The sequence below is a fragment of the Phocoena sinus genome, chromosome 16 (genome assembly GCF_008692025.1).
Source record: "Phocoena sinus isolate mPhoSin1 chromosome 16, mPhoSin1.pri, whole genome shotgun sequence".
NCBI classification, from domain to species: Eukaryota; Metazoa; Chordata; class Mammalia; order Artiodactyla; family Phocoenidae; genus Phocoena; species Phocoena sinus.
The window spans coordinates 24754603-24774518 of record NC_045778.1 but is presented as its reverse complement, the minus strand read 5'-3'; the positions used below and the strand labels follow the sequence as shown (position 1 = coordinate 24774518).

Genomic DNA, 19916 nt, shown 5'->3' with positions numbered 1-19916 from the left:
TTGTCATTATGTCAATTTCTTAAATTACCTATAGCGTAACAGCACTACAATCTTTTTCCATTACTATTTTTACTTAGCGTTTTATACAGCCATGCTTGTTTCAGCACAATCTGTGCACTCTTTTAAGATTATTAGCTGCTGCCTGAATCAAAGAAAAGTAATTCCTTCTTCATAGTTCTATGATTCCCATTACTGCAGAATCTAGGCAGAGAACAAGATGATACACACCTGCATTATTCACCAGGTTGAAGGATTTAGACAATGGTCCCTAGGACTTTTTAACTCAGTGTTGGACTCTCATTTGTCCAACACTGACTGAATGTCTACATTCATGACACTGTATTAGACTCAGTTCACAGAGTTTGGGAGAACAGACTGCTACCAGCAATTAATCACTTAAGATTTTCCCACTGGGGATTCCTGTAGTGTAAATACAAAGAAACATTTTCTGTTTCAAGCTGGCAGGCCACAACTCAGAATTAAATTATTAGCACAGTCCTGTCTCCCCTCAAACACTCCAGCATTAACTGCTTTTTTCCTCCTCCTCTCTCTCCAACTCTCTGAATTCCCCACCACATCTCTACCTCTTCCCCAACTCCCTCAGCAGTTTGAACTGGAAAAAGAAGAAAAAAGAGAAAGATGGGAATAAAGGCTTGATGAATTATGAGGAATGCAGGGTAAATTGTTCACCAAGATGTCAGAAAGTAATTATGCAAACTGTCCTGAAAAGGAATTGGAAGGCTCTTTTTCTTCACTTCAAGCCCTTGGCCCTTGTGAGAATAAGCAAATATATGTCCGTCTGTTTATGATTTTATACAAGCTACCCAATGAAACAACATAAAAGTTACTTGTCAAGTGTTATATAAAAATGATACATAACTTAGAATTAAAGAAGCCCTTTAGGCTCACCTAATCAAGCATCCTTATTTAATCAACAAAAATAATAGGATCAAAGAGGTTTTATCACTTGTCCAAGGTCAAACAGCAAGTTAATGGAAGAGAAAGGAGCAGAACCCAGACCCCTAACTATTATACCACATGGCACCTAATTCTCTTCAATTACTTACTCTTTATTTTGGTGACTGCGAAACACACACACACACACACACTCTCTCTCTCTCTCTCTCTTACTACTTCCATCTTTTCATTTATTTAACTCTCAGAAAACTATTAAAAGATTCTGTGATGGTACAGCTATTCTTTGCTCCCATAATATTTCAAAAGGTTCATCAACTACATCTCAAATACAATCTCCTCTGGTAGAGCAGATACTGTAATGTCTCTAAAAAACTGTTTTAATTATCAAGCAAATACTTACCTTTGTATTATAATACCTAGAAGACCAAAGAATATATGCTCTCTAAAAACAGCAATCCAGTAAGGTCCAGTCAATTAAAATGTTAGAGAATCACTCCAAATAACTTGTTCTCAATTTTATATATATATAATAATGCTCTTGAGAAACTAGAGTGGCAGAAGCGGTAGGAATCTTGTATATCTACATTTATAATATGGGAAGAAAAACTGCTAAAATTTTACTAAGATTTCATGCTTAGGAATGGCTAGTTATGCTGTTTATTTTGTTTGTTTTTTAAAAAGTAAGATCATCACACATACAATGCTTACTATTCCCTAAATGGAGTCAAATATTACAAAAATGGAAAGTTAGAGAGGACAGAGTTCAAGAAAATTACTCAAAAGTATTCCTCTAGTTAATGAACATAATGTTAAGAGTTTCTGCTTTGGGAGAGTATAATACACAGGACACATTCTTTCAGCAAAGATTTGCTGAGTGCTCATCATGCTATGTGAACTTTTTCATACTGCTATGCAAATCTTCCAGATTCTGATAGTATGAGGTGGGGGCAGGGGGAGGCAGAAATAAGGGGATAAGGTGGATGTCTGATTTTATATATAAATTTTTAAATCATTTAAAAATAATTAAACCAGATTTTTTTAAAACACAAAAGCAGGGGCTTCCCTGGTGGCACAGTGGTTGAGAGTCCACCTGCTGATGCAGGGGACATGGGTTCGTGCCCCGGTCCGGGAAGATCCCACATGCCGCGGAGTGGCTGGTCCCGTGAGCCATGCACGTCTGGAGCCTGTGCTCCGCAATGGGAGACGCCACAACAGTGAGAGGCCTACGTACCGCAAAAAAACAAACAAACAAAAAAAAGCAGAGGTGTAGAAAAGACAACAAAGAAGCATATTTCTCACACGATGATAAAAAGGAACACACAAAAAAGGTCAAGAAATAAAATTTCAGTACCTGAGTAACACAGGTCTTGAATTGAACTGTCTTTCTACCTAGTACTTAGTAGATGAGTGATAGAACTTGACGATTAGTTGTGGACTATCAACTCTACTTCCTATATCTCCCTTCTCTCTATTCTCTTTTCTCCATCGTCAAGGCTGCTGTCCTAGTTCAGACATCTTTTGCCTGGTCCATTAAGATGTTCCTTACTGGTGTCTGTCTTTCCAGTCCCATCCTCTCCAATTAAGCCTTCACACTGCTGCCAGTGTGACCTACCTAAAAGCACAAACATAACCATGTGATTCCCTTATTTGAAATTCTTCCAATGCTCACCTACTGACAAGTAGTAATTTTCCAAACTGTGGCTTAAATTGTAGAATCAATTTAAATGAGTCCCAACCAGAATTTCCTTAAGAAAAGAGAACAGAAACTATGTATACATAGTAAAAATATTGTTTCATGAGACTTTTCCTAGTTTTATGCACACATGCATGTGCTCAATCATAACATAAAAGGTATTTCTATTGTGGGTTGAGTCTTTTAAAAAACCACTGAACTACATCATAAAATGTCAGCTCCTTCACAAGTCCTTTCACAATCTGATCCCTCACCACAGCAAGTGGTGAAGAGACAGGCTCTGTAGCCAGACTACTTGGTTTTATATGCTGGGTATGCCATTCGCTAGCTGTGTTATCCTAGGCAAGTCATTTACTAGCTATGTGTCACTGACTGACTGTCTGGGCAAATCACTTAACCAATCTGATGCAACTCAGTTTCACTATCTGTAAAATGAGGATAATAACAATACCTACTCACAGGGTGTCACAAGAATTAAGTGAGACTGTGTACAGTGCTTGGCACATGGTGCACTTTATAAATATTAATTATTATTGGTATCACTGCTACTGTCCAGCCTAATAATCTTCAGCTATTCTTGCTCATATCCAGTTGTAACAAATTACTGGCTGTTTCTCAAATACATCATACTCCCTCATATTGTCATGTTAGATACTAGTGCTGCCTGGAATATGAACCAACCTTTTCAGTCCCCCACACATTATACTTCCTCATATTTCAGCTCAAGCAAGGCCTCACCAGTGAAGTCTTCTCCAACATCCTCAGGTAAGTCTAAGTGCTCCCACTGACCTCCATAGGGAAAAAAAAAAAGCACAGCCAGTTACAGTCTTGTTTATAGTCTTGTCTCCTGGCCAGACTGTGAACTCTTAGAACCACAACAGGAACATCTCTCCTTACCAGCACAGTGTCTCACAGAGTAGGAGTTCCACAGATATATTCTGAATGACTCTAGGTATTAATCTTTCTAGGTCTTTATTTTCTCATCTGTACAATGGGGATGGTATTTTGCCTGAAGGGTTGTTGTGGAGTATACTACACAATGTTATAAAAGTGCTTGATATAGAAGCAATGCTCAGTAATTACCAGGTTTACTGGGTGGAACTTTTTAGAATCTTAAATTAAATTTCAAAGATTTGGAGGGGGGTGGGGGGGTAGGCGTAATACCTTAGACTCTTATCAGTTAATACCTGGTGGGGGGGGAGAGGGTGGAGAAAGAGATTTAAGAAATGTAGTCAGTGGGAGGGATGGTGAGGTGTCTTGGAAAAAACTGCAGCAGATGCTTGAGAAAGTAACAAAACTGAAGAAGCAGGTGCTGAAAAGGAAGGAAGACCCACACTGACAACCAGCATGGTACAGCTTTAATTCTAGCCAGACGTAGGCTTAAATCCCAGCTCCAAAACATCTGTCCATCTTTGCATCCCTATCATTAAAACAGTTTATGACACGTAAGAAGAAATGAACCTATCCCGTCCTCAATTTCCTCAAACTAGCACAATATATCAAACTAGCACAATAATACCTCTTATAGGATTATGGTGAGAATTAAACATGGAAACACAGTGCCTTTAGCTCTTAGATGCTTTCTTCCATATCTACTCCTCTATCTTTACAGGTCAGGTAGTTCAGCTAACCTATTTGCTCTCCTGTTATTTTACAAACTATCAGTTGCATTAACTTTCTCTAAAGTTTAAAGCAGACATTAATACTCTTAAACATCCTGTAACACCATTTACTATAGGTAAGTAAGAAGTATTATACAAAGTGGGCCTGTCTGAGAGGGCAAAAAAAGAATTTAAAAAATCTTGAAACCTGGGCTTCCCTGGTGGCGCAGTGGTTGAGAGTCCGCCTGCCGATGCAGGGGACGCGGGTTCGTGCCCCAGTCCGGGAAGATCCCACATGCCGCGGAGCGGCTGAGCCCGTGAGCCACGGCCGCTGAGCCTGCGCATCCAGAGCCTGTGCTCCGCAACGGGAGAGGCCACAACAGTGAGAGGCCCGCATACCGCAAAAAAAAAAAAATCTTGAAACCTATAAGGTAGTACGGCTCAGGACTGTATATTTGAGACTGTCCTCTAGATAGCATCATACACTCAATGGGCTCTGCTCAACAATTTTCTGGTGATTATTACAAGTGCTGTCCCCAAAATAAAGTGGACAATAAATTTTAAAAATGTAAAAACTGAAAACTTTAGTAACAAAGCATAAAAGGTAAAGACCTCACTCTTTTGGATTAATAAATATTATTGTCATTAAAGAACTTTTGGGAAAGCCTCTTATTTTTAAGAGATGTCAAAATGCAATGTCATATTATCCAATTATTCCAGAACTGTATTAGAAAAAGTTCAGTTTTAGTATGCTATTAGACCCAGTCAATGATATAATTTACCAAGTTATGCTTTTATCAATAAAAAAAATGAACCCTGTACACGGTTTATGAGTCAAGAATTCACTAAACTTATTAAAATTACCTTGCTTGAAGTCAACTTTCATTTTTACACAGGCTGTCTCAATGCAAGCAAAGTGCAGTGAAATAAACAAACAGATTGTTTCCCTTCTGTGTTCAGCTGCAGAGGTCAATTTTTTATCAGATGTCCTCAAGCTTGATCTAAATCAGGGAGTAACTATTCAAGATTCAGTTTGACTTTAGGGTCTTACTGGAAGAATCTGACCCCAATTCACTTTTTTTTTTTTTTTTTTTTGTGGTACGCGGGCCTCTCACTGTTGTGGCCTCTCCCGTTGCGGAGCACAGGCTCCGGACACGCAGGCTCAGCGGCCATGGCTCACGGGCCCAGCCGCTCCGCGGCATGTGGGATCTTCCCGGACCGGGGCACGAACCCGCATCCCCTGCATCGGCAGGCGGACTCTCAACCACTGCGCCACCAGGGAAGCCCACGTTTTTGTTTTTTTTTAAAAGGAGGTTTTTTTATTCAAAGGTATAACTGGATAAGTAGATTTGTTTACAACCATTCTTGCGAAATACTTAAAAAAAAATACAACCAACTTCTTTGCAAACAGCAGACACAGACCTCAACTATGATGACCTAATTTTTGGTGGATAATGTACATGATTAGGCAGAAATAGGCAAGCTCACACTGGTAGATTAATTATCTCAGTCAAAACTCTGTTTGTGGCCCCCGCTTCTCGATCAATTTCTGTTCTCACTTCATCTTCTACCATCTTGTCAACTTCCTGACCGACTCCCCTGTCGACTCTGTCTACCTGACCGGCCACCAGATCGACCACCTGACCAGCTACTCCTCTGTCTGGAATTAGAAGATGTGTTTCCATCCTAATATTCTTCAATTTCAGGCAACTTGGCTGGCACTGAGAGTACCCAGTCTGAATCATGCCACTCTGCCTGTAACCATTCTCAGTTGTGGGAATATCAAAGCAAATGCCCATATTTCCTTTTAGGAGGCACATTCTGGTAATTTGGGACACAGCATTACTACTCAACTTTCTGTTAAGTTCTTTCCAAGCACAGCTAACATCCTGTATTTCTTCTGGGCTTCCAGAATCATGGTCACAACCCCCTTATCAGAGGTGATCAAAGAACGTGGTTCAAAACTTGATGCGCCAGAGATGTGGGCTAATGCTGCAGCCAATGCATCCACTGCCCCTTTCTCTTCTATCAGTCTCTGAGCTGATGGTCAGAAAAAATCAACAGCAGCATAAGAAATGCAAGCCAGAGACTTGATGGCATCCATGCTTTTAGATTTGACTAAATCCATTGTAGAAGGAACACCTACACATTTAAAAGTAATTCCTGCCTTTTGTTCCACATATCTTAGTTGACCTCTTTCTCTTGGTTGATAAAAACATATGCAAATCCCTGCCCAGCCAGCTCTATCTGTGCATCCAGAGAGATGAATATAGGACTCAACATCCTGTGGAGGTAAACTCTGAATAACCAGTCAACCTCAGGAATGTCCAAACCACGGGCAGCAACATTGGCTGCCACCAAAACTACCCTCTCTGAAGCCTTTCAGTGTAATTTCTCTTTGTGACTGTGCGATGTCGCCATGTAAACACTGGGCATTCTGTTTTATGTGTGGATTCATGGCCATATCAGTTACATTCTTTTTTGTCTCACAAAAGATAATAGCCCTCCCTTCAGACCCACTGTAGACTTGAAGGACATCTCCAATAACTGCTGGCCTCTGAGATTAATGGCACTGGATGGTCAGATGTTCCACAGTAGTTGCAGCCTTTTGAGTCATTTTCCCAACAAGGTCAACCTGTTCGTATCTGGATTTCATGTATTTTTTTGCAACTTTGTATACCCACTGTGAGCAAGTTGCAGAAAAATGTAAAGTCTGAGGATTGTCTTCAGAATCAGTTTTGTAGGATTTGTGGATAATATCTTCAACTTGTTCCACAAAACCTAAATCTAACATTTGATCCACTTCATCCAGCACAACGTGGTGCAGTTTAGAAAGATCTAATCGGCCGCTCTGCAGATGATCTTTGATACGAGCAGGGGTCCCAACCAAGATGTCAATACCATTTTGAAAATGATTAATTTGGTTTTGATATGATGTTCCACCATAAAAACACACCACACTGAGTTTCCTAGTTATATCTTTGAAGTCTTTGGCTACTTGGTTTGCCAGTTCCCTTGTAGGAGCCAAAACAAGTACATTTGGTGAGTGGCTTTTTTTAATTGTCTCTTGATTTCTTTGGAGTCTTTCAATCAAGGGGATGGCAAAAGAGAATGTCTTTCCTGTTCCTGTCCGCGCTTGAGCAATTAAATCTTTTCCTTCATATACAGGACCAAAAGTCTTAACTTGAATAGGAAAGAGATATGTTACCCCTAGACCTTTCAGAAGCTTTATAGTCTCTTCAGAAATAGGGAAATTGGAGAAGGCTCCTTCTTTCTGTTCTCGTATTAGGGTCTCTTCTAGTTTATTATCACTTGATTTCTGAGTAGAACTATCTAAGGATGACACTTGCTTTTTTTTTCATATTCATCAGTATCTGCATTTGACAGATCTTTTCTTCTTGACTTAGATTTAGAAAATTCATCTGAAAGTCTATGACATCCTTCCTTGCTGTCACCATTTAGCTTCTCTTTCATTTTAGCTTTTTTGGGTTTGGGAGCATCCAGGTCACCTGCAACACCATTTCCTCTTGTTTCTGATTTCTCATCTGAGTCATAATGGTGCCTTGACTTCCTTCTATCGCTCCAGCATTGTGTAATATGTTTTCAGCTTATCTAGTTTAAATCTTCCTAACAACCCTATAAGAGAAGTACAGGTCCATAATCCCTTATCCAAAATTCCGACATCCACAGAGCTCTTTTGCCTCTCCTTCCTCTGGCTGTCTCCAAAGGCGCCTCCAGCTCCATAATGTCCCCGCATAGGAGTTTCCCAGGCATCATTCGCCGCCACCGCTGCCGCCACCTCCCTCTGGGCACTGCGGCCACAACCACCTGCGGGCAGCGACAGGGTGAAAGGAAGCGGGGGCAGGGCAGCCTCCCGGCCAGGGCCGTGCGTCACTTCCCCCAATTCACTTTTAACAACCAGTCTCAGCTTAATCATTTTTAGAATGAAACACAGAATTTTGTAATTTCATAGAAAAAGAACTTAATGGGAAAACCAGCAGATGTGTGAGCCATTTTCAGCTCTGCAGTAACTTGCTGGGCTACCAAGGAAAAATCCACTTTACTGTTCCTGAACTTTTATTTACTTAACCTTGTCTTGTCAAGCTCTAAATTCTAGGACTCTTTTAAGTACATGTCTTCCATGGTAACATCTTAGTTCTCCTAATAACATGTTGTTCCAGTATTGTATTAATCAGTCAAATAAAGAATAGAGGATTCCCCTATATTGAGTGGTTATCTTGAGATCTTAAAAGGTAATCTTGTCCTTAATCACAGGAAAACAAACAGTAATTTTTTTAAGAAAACCCACAGAGCACAAAGCTAGAATATAAAAAGAAATAAAAGCAACATCTTAGTAGTTATTCAGACTATGGTATCAATGAAGTGCTACTATAGAAGACCATGACCACTCCTTGATTTCCCTTTCAAACAATAGGCAGCCCCAAAATTCGCATTCAATTTATTGTCTTCAACATACACCATTCTTTTTTTTTTAATTAATTAATTAATTAATTTTTTGGCTGCATTGGGTCTTCATTGCTGCACGCCGGCTTTCTCTAGTTGTGGCGGCAAGCAGGGGCTACTCTTTGTTGTGGTGTGCGGGCTCCTCAGTGCAGTGGCTTCTCTTGTTGTGGAGCACGGGCTCTAGGCACACCGGCTTCAGTAGTCGTGGCACACAGGCTTAGTAGTTGTGGCATGCGGGGTCTAGAGAACAGGCTCAGTAGTTGTGGCGCATGGGCTTGGTTGCTGCACAGCATGTGGGATATTCCTGGGCTGGGGCTCGAACCCATGTCCGCTGCATTGGCAGGTGGATTCTTAACCACTGCACCACCAGGGAAGTCCAACATACACCACTCTTGATGCTGCATTTCTATTTAGATTCCCTCTTAGAGTTCCATAAAGCATAAAATAGAGCCCCTTGAGACTCAGAAAAGTTCAAATAATCAGAATTTGTTGACTAAATCCAAATTTACTCATTAGACTATTTTATGGGGTTCAAAATAAGCAAGATTTTAAGATAAAGTTTCCATAATAAATCTGCTCTAAGCATATTTATCCACAACCTTCAAAATCTTAATATTATCGTCAACTAAAACAACAATAAATCTAGACTCTGATTCAAACATATATTCCTAATAATCTGGGTATTTATCTTACTTTTGCTTCTTTGGATAGAAAGTGTGTACCACTGTGGAGCTAATTCAATGTTACCAACTCTCTGCATCAGTCCACCATAAAGAAGCGTAATGTACAACCAAAGACAGCACTGGCAATACCAAACTTAAAGCAGTAACCCAAATGTGGTTACCTAAGCAACAGATCATTAAAAAAGTCAAACGGGGGGGGGGGGGGGGGGGGGGGAGTAGAGCACACCTTTTCACTGGCAAGCAGACAGAAGGGTGCGTATTCAATTAATACTTGTCTGAGTGTTATCTATGTACCTAGTACTGCTCTGGAGTCTATGAGAGACAAAAAGGTAACAAGATACACAATCGCTGCCCAGTAAGATAAGGTACCCACAAATGAAACATTTAGAGAACAAGCCAGTGTCAATCTGTGTCCTGAAAATAATAAGTCCTATCAGCATTCAGAGAAGACAGAATAGAACAATGGAAAGGGATTAAGAGCTAGGAAACACACATGTGAAGATTGAGACTAGGATTTCTCCTTGAATCCACCCCCATTTAAAAGAATTTTTATCCCAGATGTCATTAACCACAAACATAACAGAAAAGTCACTTCCCTCAGTTCCCATTAGGTCCGTTTTCTCATCTGTAAAGTGAGGAAGTTAGATTCAAAGAGGAGTCAAAGGTCACAGTCTCTCACCTAAAATGAACCTTAGCGGTTAGTGGAGTGGTTAAGACTGAAATTCCCCTACAAAAACCGCACAGACATTTAATATGGGTATAGGAGACACTGGCTTAAGTACAGTGGATTATTTGTGCTGCGTGATCTGGCAAAGTAAGACTTAGCCAGATCATGAGGAGCCCAATTAAAGAACTGGGACTTACCTCTGTGTCAGGCAATGTAACCTCTGTTAAAACTTTCAGGTTAAAAGAAAAGCAAAAAAAAAAAACTTTCAGGTTAAACTGAAATGACATCACTGCCAAAGAACTACAATGTGTAAAGTAAAAAGGGACAGCCACAATCTATAACAGTATAATGACAGACTTAAGAGATTTAGCAATTCAGCATAGCTGTTGACCATTAGGAAATGCCAACAGTCAGGCTGTCATAATCAGAGATGAGACAGTTTGATTTAGCAAAGAAATTACACAGCTCACAATGAAAGGCAGTTCCCTTCAAAGAATCATCCTTGAAAATTGCCACCTTCACTAACCACACAGAAAAGCATGCAACAGATATTTTACATTAGACTCAGTTACAGTCACAAGCTGGGAAGCAATAACAGGCTCTTCACATAGGAAAGGAAAAATTACACTAGATGGTGCTACAAATACTGAATAAGCCCCTGCACCTTTTCTCCTATTTACTCAGTTGAATGATGTTTTAATTGGGGGGGGGGGGCGGTACAAGCTATGTTTTATTACTTTGCGATCACATTTACCTATATTAGCTGAACTGTATTGCTCTGGACTTGTTCTTCAAACTTGGAAAAAATGAATTTCAAAAAACATACCTCTTAAGCAAAAAATTAACCAGTACTATAATTGGTTATGTCCCCCTGGCTCTAATTTACCATACCTACTACAGCAGAACAAAAGTGGCACAAGCAGGACTTGTGATCTAGTCCGACACAGAGTGCCATCTGCTACACATACACAGGATGTCACCTTTTCAAGATTCAACCTTAGTGTCTCTCAGGGACCTTTGTAAAAGCCAGTGGTTTGTTCCTATATTGCCTAATACGTGTGTCTCAAACTAACATAGGAGAATTCTCACTCATGGGGTTTTGAAATACCAGTACTTTCATAACAAACAATAGTAAGTTTTATAAGCGAGGAGAAAGATGTGAAGGAGCAATTGTACTTTATAATAAAAAGAACACAATAAGGGGGTCAGAATATCTGGAGTGGGTGGGAGTCCTAAAACTGTTGTATATTCATCGTGTAATCCTGGCCAAGTCTCTCCCTTTCTGGGTCTTAATTTCAAGCATAAAATGTCAACAGTTAAATCTCTAAGAGATACCTTTCAAATTGAGTCTTGCGAGGAACCATAGAATAACAGATGGAGACAGCTAAATACATGATAGCTTCGGAGGAATCGTAGAAAAAGAAAAAAACTGTTTACATATTTTAAATAATCAGGCACAACTTTTTTCAAAATCTTACAATTCTAAGTGCATTTGCAAGTCACCATGCATATAACACTTCTGCCCTTCAGAAATAACACTTCATTTTAGTTGTGCTTTCACCTCAAATTCAGCACATCACTTTTATCCACCCCAGAATAGCACAGAAAAACACTTTCATGAAGTACCCGCACAAGGAAGGCACTCACAGACTGACAGATTCACACAGTGGAAAATATACAAGGCACAAATTTCAAAATGCTAAATGAATACCACACCCAAATAGTCTTAAAAACAAACTGCAAAGTCAGAAGATGTATTATCAAAATACAGAGATAAAGACAACTTGATAAGTCTTTAAATAGTTTGAGGGGGAGGGGAATGCAATCAGATTTTTGGATTGCCTTATGTTTTTAAGAGAACAAAACACATAACTGGAGGCTATGAAACATGCAAATCTAAACTGAACTGTGGAAAGCTCGCTCTCACCCAAAAGCTTCAGCAAAGCAATATGTCAGTATGCCAAAATGAAGAAGTACAGTTTTCTCATAAGAACGAGGATAGGTCCATACCTATGACTAATAATAACAATACCATCTTGCATTTAAAGAGCATTAGTTCTTTTCACTGCTCTTTCAGACACTTAATTTTACAATGTCATCAGTCTTGGGGTATCCTCTGAAAAGCTCCAGTTCAGTTTTCCCTCAAGAGCTATGTGATCAGAACAAGACAGGTGGGTGTATTTGTTGAGAGCTGAAGGTACTACTTTCTGCTATCAGGCTGTCTGCAGTGATTCTCTTATTACCACACTATACAACTTAGCCCTAGGAAATAAAACCTACACTTTCTCTTGGAGTTGGCCAGAGACCAACGGTATGGGTCTAGAAAGTCCAAGGGAAGAGAACCTGCTGACTTGTTAGGTCAAGAACTCCATGCCAAGTTGATCTCTTGCAACTGAAAAAGACACACACACACACACACACACACACACACACACACACACACAAGGCTGTTCAAATAGAAACTCCCGTGCGTTGCCAGCCAATGAAAGCCAGCAATAACTGGCTAATACAACCACCAAATCCCTGCCGCTGTGAACAACTTGTCATATTCTCTTCCCCTCTGCCTGCTGCCCACCTTCCTTCTTCAGGCACGCGTGAACAAGCTTATAAAGCAGCCCTCCAAAAGCACCACCGAGGACCTTTAAGGAACTAAGAGGTTGGAGCTTGCCTCCTGAAGCAATGCAGCATCCATCGCAAGGGTGCTGTTCCCCATGCCCACACGCAGGAAGTCACACAGGGGGATAAAGTTTGATTTTCTGTCTTGCCCGTTCCCAGAGGGTCGAGAAGAGAACTAGGGAGCGGCCCCGCTGGGGTCCTGGGTTGCCCTCCGGGGGACAGTTCCCAGCAGTATGGCACTGCCACTCTCCTGACACATACACAAGGCAGCCGTGGCAACTCAGGACACCCCAACCCGCCTGGAGGAGGAGGGAAAGGGGACAACTTGAACGGGGCTCAGTTCGGGAGCAATAGGGTAGAGCTGTTAAGCAAAAAGGAGGGAGGGACCGAGATCGGGGGCGGGTCAGAGAGAGGTTCAAGTCCCGTCCCTTCCCCGCCCTGGTGTCCCCGGTCCTGCGGGAACATCCCTGCCGTCGCCCCTCCTCCTCTCGGCTTCCTCCGCCCTGCCTTTTTTCCTGGTTGCCGCCGCAGGCGCCTGAAGGGCACGGCGGCTCCTCGGTGCCCGGCAACCTCTGGAGGGCCGCGAGTTGAGGTAACTCGCCCGCTGCCCCGGCGGCCTGCCCGCCGGCTGATCCCACACGCCAGCGCCGCCCCGCCCTCCCCGGAGCCGCCGGGCGCGCTCGCTCACCGTCCGGTGGTGCTGCTGCTGCCGGTGGCGGCTGACGCCCAGCGCGGGGAAGCAGCCCACAGTCAGCGCTCCGCAGCCGCCGGCGCCTCCGCCGCCTCGGGAGGAGAGGAGCAGCAGGAGCGATCTACCTGCGGCGGCCGCCATCTCTCAACTGGAAACGGCGCCGACCCAGGCAGCGCAGCGGACGGCCGGGGCGGAGCTAAGACCCGCCACTCACCGGCGCCGGTCCAACTGTCGCCCTTGACTGAGTTGATGAGGCGGGGCTTCTTGCAAGGCCCAATCGACAGGCGGGAGAACCACACTAGAGACTGCCTGTCACTTCCAGAGTTACCTATTGTGGGACATAGTCAATTACGGGCAAATTCTAGGGAACCGGTAATTGGCACCCGAGCCCCTCAGAATAGCACCAATAGAGATGGCATATTCGATTCGGCTAATCCTCACCAAAGATACAGCTAAGATAAGGGTAATTGGGAAAATGGATATTTGTACAAAGCTCTGTGCTTCGTGTTTTAAGTTGGCAAAATAGACACCAAATTAGTAATCATTAGCTAGGTACGTTGGAACTCCCAACGACACGCCCAGAGTTATCATTCATAACTAATGGTATTTGGATATGCTGAAATTATCCCGTCATGGAGTGATCTAATGACTGTGATATGTAGCACAGTACGGGAGGGGTAGAATGATTATGATACCAAAGTCCCAGAATGAGTACATGTTATCAAAGTGAATTAACAGAACTGTATACATTTCAGATACTCAGTTCATTTTACTGCACCTTTATACTGATATTCTTACACTCTCCAGAAGCAACACTCTATTTTCTTACCACTTTTGACCTTATGTGCAACTTATTAAACTATAGAAACAGAGCATGCTGATAATGTAATAAAAATCAAGTAAAGGTTACCTTAATTAATTTTCATAATTTAGCTAAATTAGCCATTAGAATACACTTTGGAATAACCCTTTCTCTTCAAAAATCCTTCCACAGAGACAAGCTCATAATGATAGCTCATTGAAGACTGAAAGAAAGATTTGAGGTTCCTGAATTTCCTCAGAAGAGGATTTCTTTGCTGTTTATTGTTATGAGCTAGTTAATTCTCACACCTCCTTTTAAAATCTGGAGCAGGGGCTTCCCTGGTGGCGCAGTGGTTGAGAGTCCGTCTGCCAGTGCAGGGGACGCGGGTTTGTGCCCCGGTCCGGGAGGATCCCACGTGCCGCGAAGCGGCTGGGCCCATGGGCCATGGCCGCTGGGCCTGGGCGTCCGGAGCCTGTGCTCCGCAACGGGAGGGGCTGCAGCAGTGAGAGGCCCGCTTACCACAAAAAAATAAATAAATTAATTAATTAAAATAAAATCTGGAGCAGGAAAACAGTTTGGTAAGCAAGTAAAAGTGTATTATCCTAAATTTTGGGAAACATCTTTCTAGTGTACCCTAAGGTGATAAATTTAAAACAAAACAACACGCACACAATTTTATTGTATCACTTATTCTAATAATATTCTTTAAAGTTTGACTGAAATGTTACTTTTTTGGCCAAGAATAGCTAAATAATGAAGTGAAGCTTTTAGTTTGTTTAATCCTTCCACCCACCCCAGAACTGTAAGATGATTGGCTTCTCCAGGTGAGACACTCAAACCACTCACCCAAAAGGCATTTATTGCTCAACAGTAGAACATGAGAGCTCAGGAATGAGATAAGGCCCCCATTCAACAGCTGCACACACTAATCCCCCTTGTTGGAAATCTGTGACATTCCTGGGGTAACTTCACTTACAATCATTTTCCACTCATCTATATTTATCCCATCTGCATTTTATGTATTTACCCATGCTCTGACATTTCCCCTTCTCTCTTGCCCCTTTACACCTTCTTACTAGTATTACCACGGGTTTTAGTTTTGTTTTTACTTTGTCTTCGCAAATCTGGCTATGAATCAGAATTGTGCCCTCTACTCCATCTTACACTTTGAAAGGTTCTACTGGAATTGCCTTTCCCCTATTTATCGAAATATGAAAATGAGAAATGCATCCTGCATTACTGAGATTTAGTTCTGTGGATTTGCAAAAGAACCACGATAGTTTTTTTTTTTTCAAGTGCATAAATCTGGAAGTGGAGGGATTACCAAAAGCTTCCTCTTTGTTTACCAAAATGTGTCATTTTTTATATACCAAGATGATACCATTGATTAACCACAGGTAGGCTGCATATTTTGAGGATCCACTGACTAAACTGAGTTCTAATAATACAGGGATAGAAATTAATCTAAACAAATGTCAGGGCTTCCCTGGTGGCGCAGTGGTTGAGAGTCTGCCTGCCAGTGCTAGGGGACACGGGTTCGTGCCCCGGTCTGGGAAGATTCCACATGCCGCGGAGCGGCTGGGCCCATGAGCCATGGCCACTGAGCCTGCGCGTCCGGAGCCTGTGCTCCGCAACGGGAGAGGCCACAACGGTGAGAGGCCCGCATACTGCAAAAAAAAAAAAATAATAATAAATAAATTAAAAAAAAACAAATGTCAATTATCTCTTCACAGAGAAAACCTTTCCACAGCTGCAAAGGACATATACCAGCTGGTTGGCTAGGCCAAATAAGGAGAAAATGTAGATAGCTCAATAGAAAGTCATCCTCTAGACAGATACATACACACACACACACACACACACACACACACACACCCCAAAAGTGGTTTCTGGAAGAATAAACCAAAAAAAAAAAGTTACCTCTGGGAAATTTTAAGGGGCAGCTATCCTTTTGAATGGTTTAACTTTTTCCCGTCTGCATGTTATTTTTATTATTACAAAAATATGTTCAGTGAAACCTACATGACTGCATAATTGTTTTCTGTGCCAATCCTTAAAACAGGTTGATCTTTTCTTTTAGCTAAAACTAATCAGAACAGATTTTCTGGAGCATGAAACTCTAACTAGATTCCCTACTAAAATGTACACTAAAGCCAGCTCCAAAGTATGACTCAACTCAATGGAGTATTTGTCTAAGCATTCCAGAATAGCCAGGGTAGGTGATGCACACAGCTTACTGACGTGAACAAGAAAACATGAAAGGGATCTGCTTAGAGATCTGGGGGCTATGTTTCATGGTTTACTGATGATATGAGTTATTATTCAAGTGAGATCAGCAATTCTTAAAGATCAAAAAAAGTATGTGAAGGAGAGGGAGAAGAAAGGGGTTTTAGCCTTTAAATAAGTATCATAAACCACAGCTTAGATCTGTTTTCTGGTGATTTGGCTTCACTATTTTTCCAGATGTCATTATTCCTATTTTTTATACCTACCCATCTGTAGGACTCAAATACTCATGCCCTGGCCTCCAAAGGATGACTGACTCCATATTCATTTATAACTTAGTGACCCTAATCTAACATTCTTTTAGGTCTGAAACATCCAGTCTGCAAGTTTATTTATTTATTTATTTATGTCTGTCAAGCACGCAACACTGGGAAAACACCGAGTTGAGAAGGGCAAGACTTGTTCAAATAGGACTGTCTTTGTTCATATTTCTCAGGATCTGAGAGATTGGCAGCTAACTTTCACACTGTCCTTTTTAATCGATTTTTAAATTTTTATTTATTTATTTATTTTTGGCTGCGTTGGGTGTTCATTGCTGCACGCGGGCTTTCTCTAGCTGCAGAGAGCGGCGGCTACTCTTCATTGCAGAGCTTGGGCTTCTCATTGCAGTGGCTTCTCTTGTTGCGGAGCACGGGCTCTAGGTGTGCAGGCTTCAGTAGTTGTGGCTCACGGGCTCTAAAATGCATGATCAGTAGTTGTGGCACATGGGCTTAGTTGCTCCACGGCATGTGGGATTTTCCCAGACCAGGTCTCAAACCCGTGTTGGCTGCATTGGCAGCCGGATTCTTAACCACCGCACCACCAGGGAAGTCCCTCACGCTGTCCTTTTTGTGTTGGATTGGCCTGTGGCCTCCTATAGCCTTTGTTATTCAGTAGACCTTTGGAGTCAGGAAGTCTTTTGTCCCTATATGAAATGATCCAAAGGGGCAAGACACTGATTCTGAACTTGAATAAACCACACCTCCTAAGTGCATAGGAATTCAGCACATATTTTTATGGAACCCAACACTATCCATTCCAGAGTATTCAAAAGTGCCCCCCAAAATCCTAAGAACATTCTCTGACAAGGCTGAATTACAACAAAATTCCAAATTGGTAAAGGGCTCCCCGCTCTCAGCACTCTCCAGGTATTTACTACCCATGCCCTGAACATGCCCTGACCTTCCAACCTCCAACTCTTTGCTCCTACTGTACCCATAAGTCACCTGTTCTATTCTCCTGAAGACCAGCTTGGCTTCCTCTGAGAGGAAATGCTCAGGTAAAATTAAACTCTCAGAATTTGTTGTTTGACTTTCTATCACAGTACTTTGGTACTTGATGTGACCTGGTCTGACAATGAGGCTGCCACTCCCTTGAGTATCCAACCTATTTGATGAGACTAATCTGCCTCGCTGGGCCACAGTCCCCTTCTTCTCTCACTTTTTATGTGTATTTTCTATCAGAATTATTTATGTTACTATCTTTCTCCTACACAGCTCTTCCAGGTTAGAGTTGCCAATCTGGCAAATTACTTTAAGCTGACTTTTTAGAGAAGTACTTCTTGGACTGCCTCTTTTACACAACATTTACATTTAGAGGACCCTCCAATGCTAAAAGGCAAAATAATTTCACAAAGTATGGCAGGTCTAAGAAAATTATTCTCAGGTGAGATAGTCCATTAATAGTCTTCAGAAATTCATCAAATACCTAGTCACTTCCACCTGCTTGTTTCAAGGTCAGATACATCTTTATATTATGCTGGGTGTTGCCCAAAGTTCAGCTCCTCTGAAACTGAACTAATTTAGTGTCAAATGCTGTATTCATTCTCCATTTCTATGTAATGTATATAATCTTCATCAGTACTTTTATACGTGAACACAAATTCTGGGCTATGGGTTGCACTTGGTGGGAGGCAGAGGGTGGAGGAAACTGTGGGTATGAGACTGGTCATTGCCAGTTAACAACAGGTGCGAATGCTGCTCTTTAAATTTAGCCATTGCACTTGGCATCTTGTCTCTCAGTCATCACTTATGGCAACCACGGCTGATTTGGAAAGGATCAAGGAAAGGATGACAGAAAGAGTCATGTTTATTAACAGGCAGATAGAAACAGTTTTGTTCTCTTTTCTTTAATAAAAACTAGCCTAAGGAATAAAAAGCAGCATGAGACTTGGAAAGTGTAAAGACAGCTTAGAGTGAAAAGGGGAAGAGATAATAATCGTTAACAAATTGTTCTTAATTAGGCACTTTAAAATCATTCCAGCTCCCAAAACTTGGGAGCCAAATTATTTCAAATTTGGGTGGAGACTAAGAAAATAATTACTATTAATTGAGAGATGGGATAAGAGTAGGGGACAAGATCTGAATGAGTATAATTTATTTATTCATTTATTCAATCAGTCAATCAAGAAAAATATATTGAATGCCTATTATATGCCAGGCAATATGCTAGGAGAAATTTTCCAAAATTCACACTTTCTGCATCATGTATTTCTTTTTCTAAAATGCTCATTTATCCATCCTAACCTTGAAATGGGATCAATTCTTCCCATAACATTTATATTTCACTCAGAATTCCTGAAAGATCGCTTGAGTTATCTCAGAGCATCAATATAACATGTATTTGAAACATACTACTAATGTAATAACCACCACACCCAACAACATTACTAGGAAGACATATGAAGAAATTGTAGTTTTTGCTATCAATGTGTGGTAGGGTTCAGTTCTACTTAAATAATTTCTGTTTTACTGCCTAGAGTATAAACAAAATTTAGTCTCAGAGCTTTTTTTTTTTTTTTCCGGTATGCGGGCCCCTCACCGCTGTGGCTTCTCCCGCTGCGGAGCACAGGCTCCGGACACGCTGGCTCAGCGGCCATGGCTCATGAGCCTAGCCGCTCCGCGGCATGTGGGATCTTTCCAGACCGAGGCATGAGCCCGTGTCCCTTGCATTGGCAGGCGGACTCTCAACCACTGCGCCACCAGGGAAGCCCAGTCTCAGAGCATTTTAAGAGGACATTGCATTCCTATCTTCATGCCTTGTTTTGCTAATATGTATATATATATTAGTTTGAAACAGGGTCCTTTGGCTTATCCAGCATCAGAGGGAATAACTCGTTCAATAACTTGATAAATTTTAAGCAAGGTTTATAGCATTTATAGATGCTACTACTTTAAGGCCCTGAAGCAATTAGACCTATTACCTATTCAATGAAAAACACAATTATTGGGCTTCCCTGGTGGCGCAGTGGTTGAGAGTCCGCCTGCCGATACAGGGGACACGGGTTTGTGCCCCCTTCCGCGAAGATCCCACGTGCTGCGGAGTGGCTAGGCCCGTGAGCCATGGCCGCTGAGCCTACGCGTCCGGAGCCTGTGCTCCTTAACGGGAGAGGTCACAGCTGTGAGGGGCCCGCGTACCGCAAAAAAAACCCCCAAAAAACCCAAAACACAATTATTGTCAAGAAGAAAATTTCACAAATACCTCTAGATTATAAACCCAGGAGAGCACGTGAAAGGA

General features: G+C 41.7%; 1 protein-coding gene and 1 pseudogene across 3 annotated transcripts in view; both read right to left on the bottom strand.

Annotated features, from left to right (window-relative positions):
- Positions 1 to 13509, bottom strand: part of MCU (mitochondrial calcium uniporter) — a 219343-nt gene extending 205834 nt beyond the window's left edge. Inside the window, exon 1 of one of the 3 annotated variants that reach the window (XR_004346194.1) lies at positions 13331 to 13509. Coding sequence is in view for 2 of the 3 variants with exons in the window: in XM_032608233.1 (XP_032464124.1) it covers positions 13331 to 13474 (144 nt within the window). In the remaining variant the exon portion in view is untranslated. The remainder of the gene's footprint in view (positions 1 to 13330) is intronic. The other 2 variants (XM_032608233.1, XM_032608234.1) reach the window with 2 other exon arrangements.
- Positions 5719 to 7986, bottom strand: LOC116741534 (annotated as a pseudogene).
- Positions 13510 to 19916: the final 6407 nt, after the last annotated feature.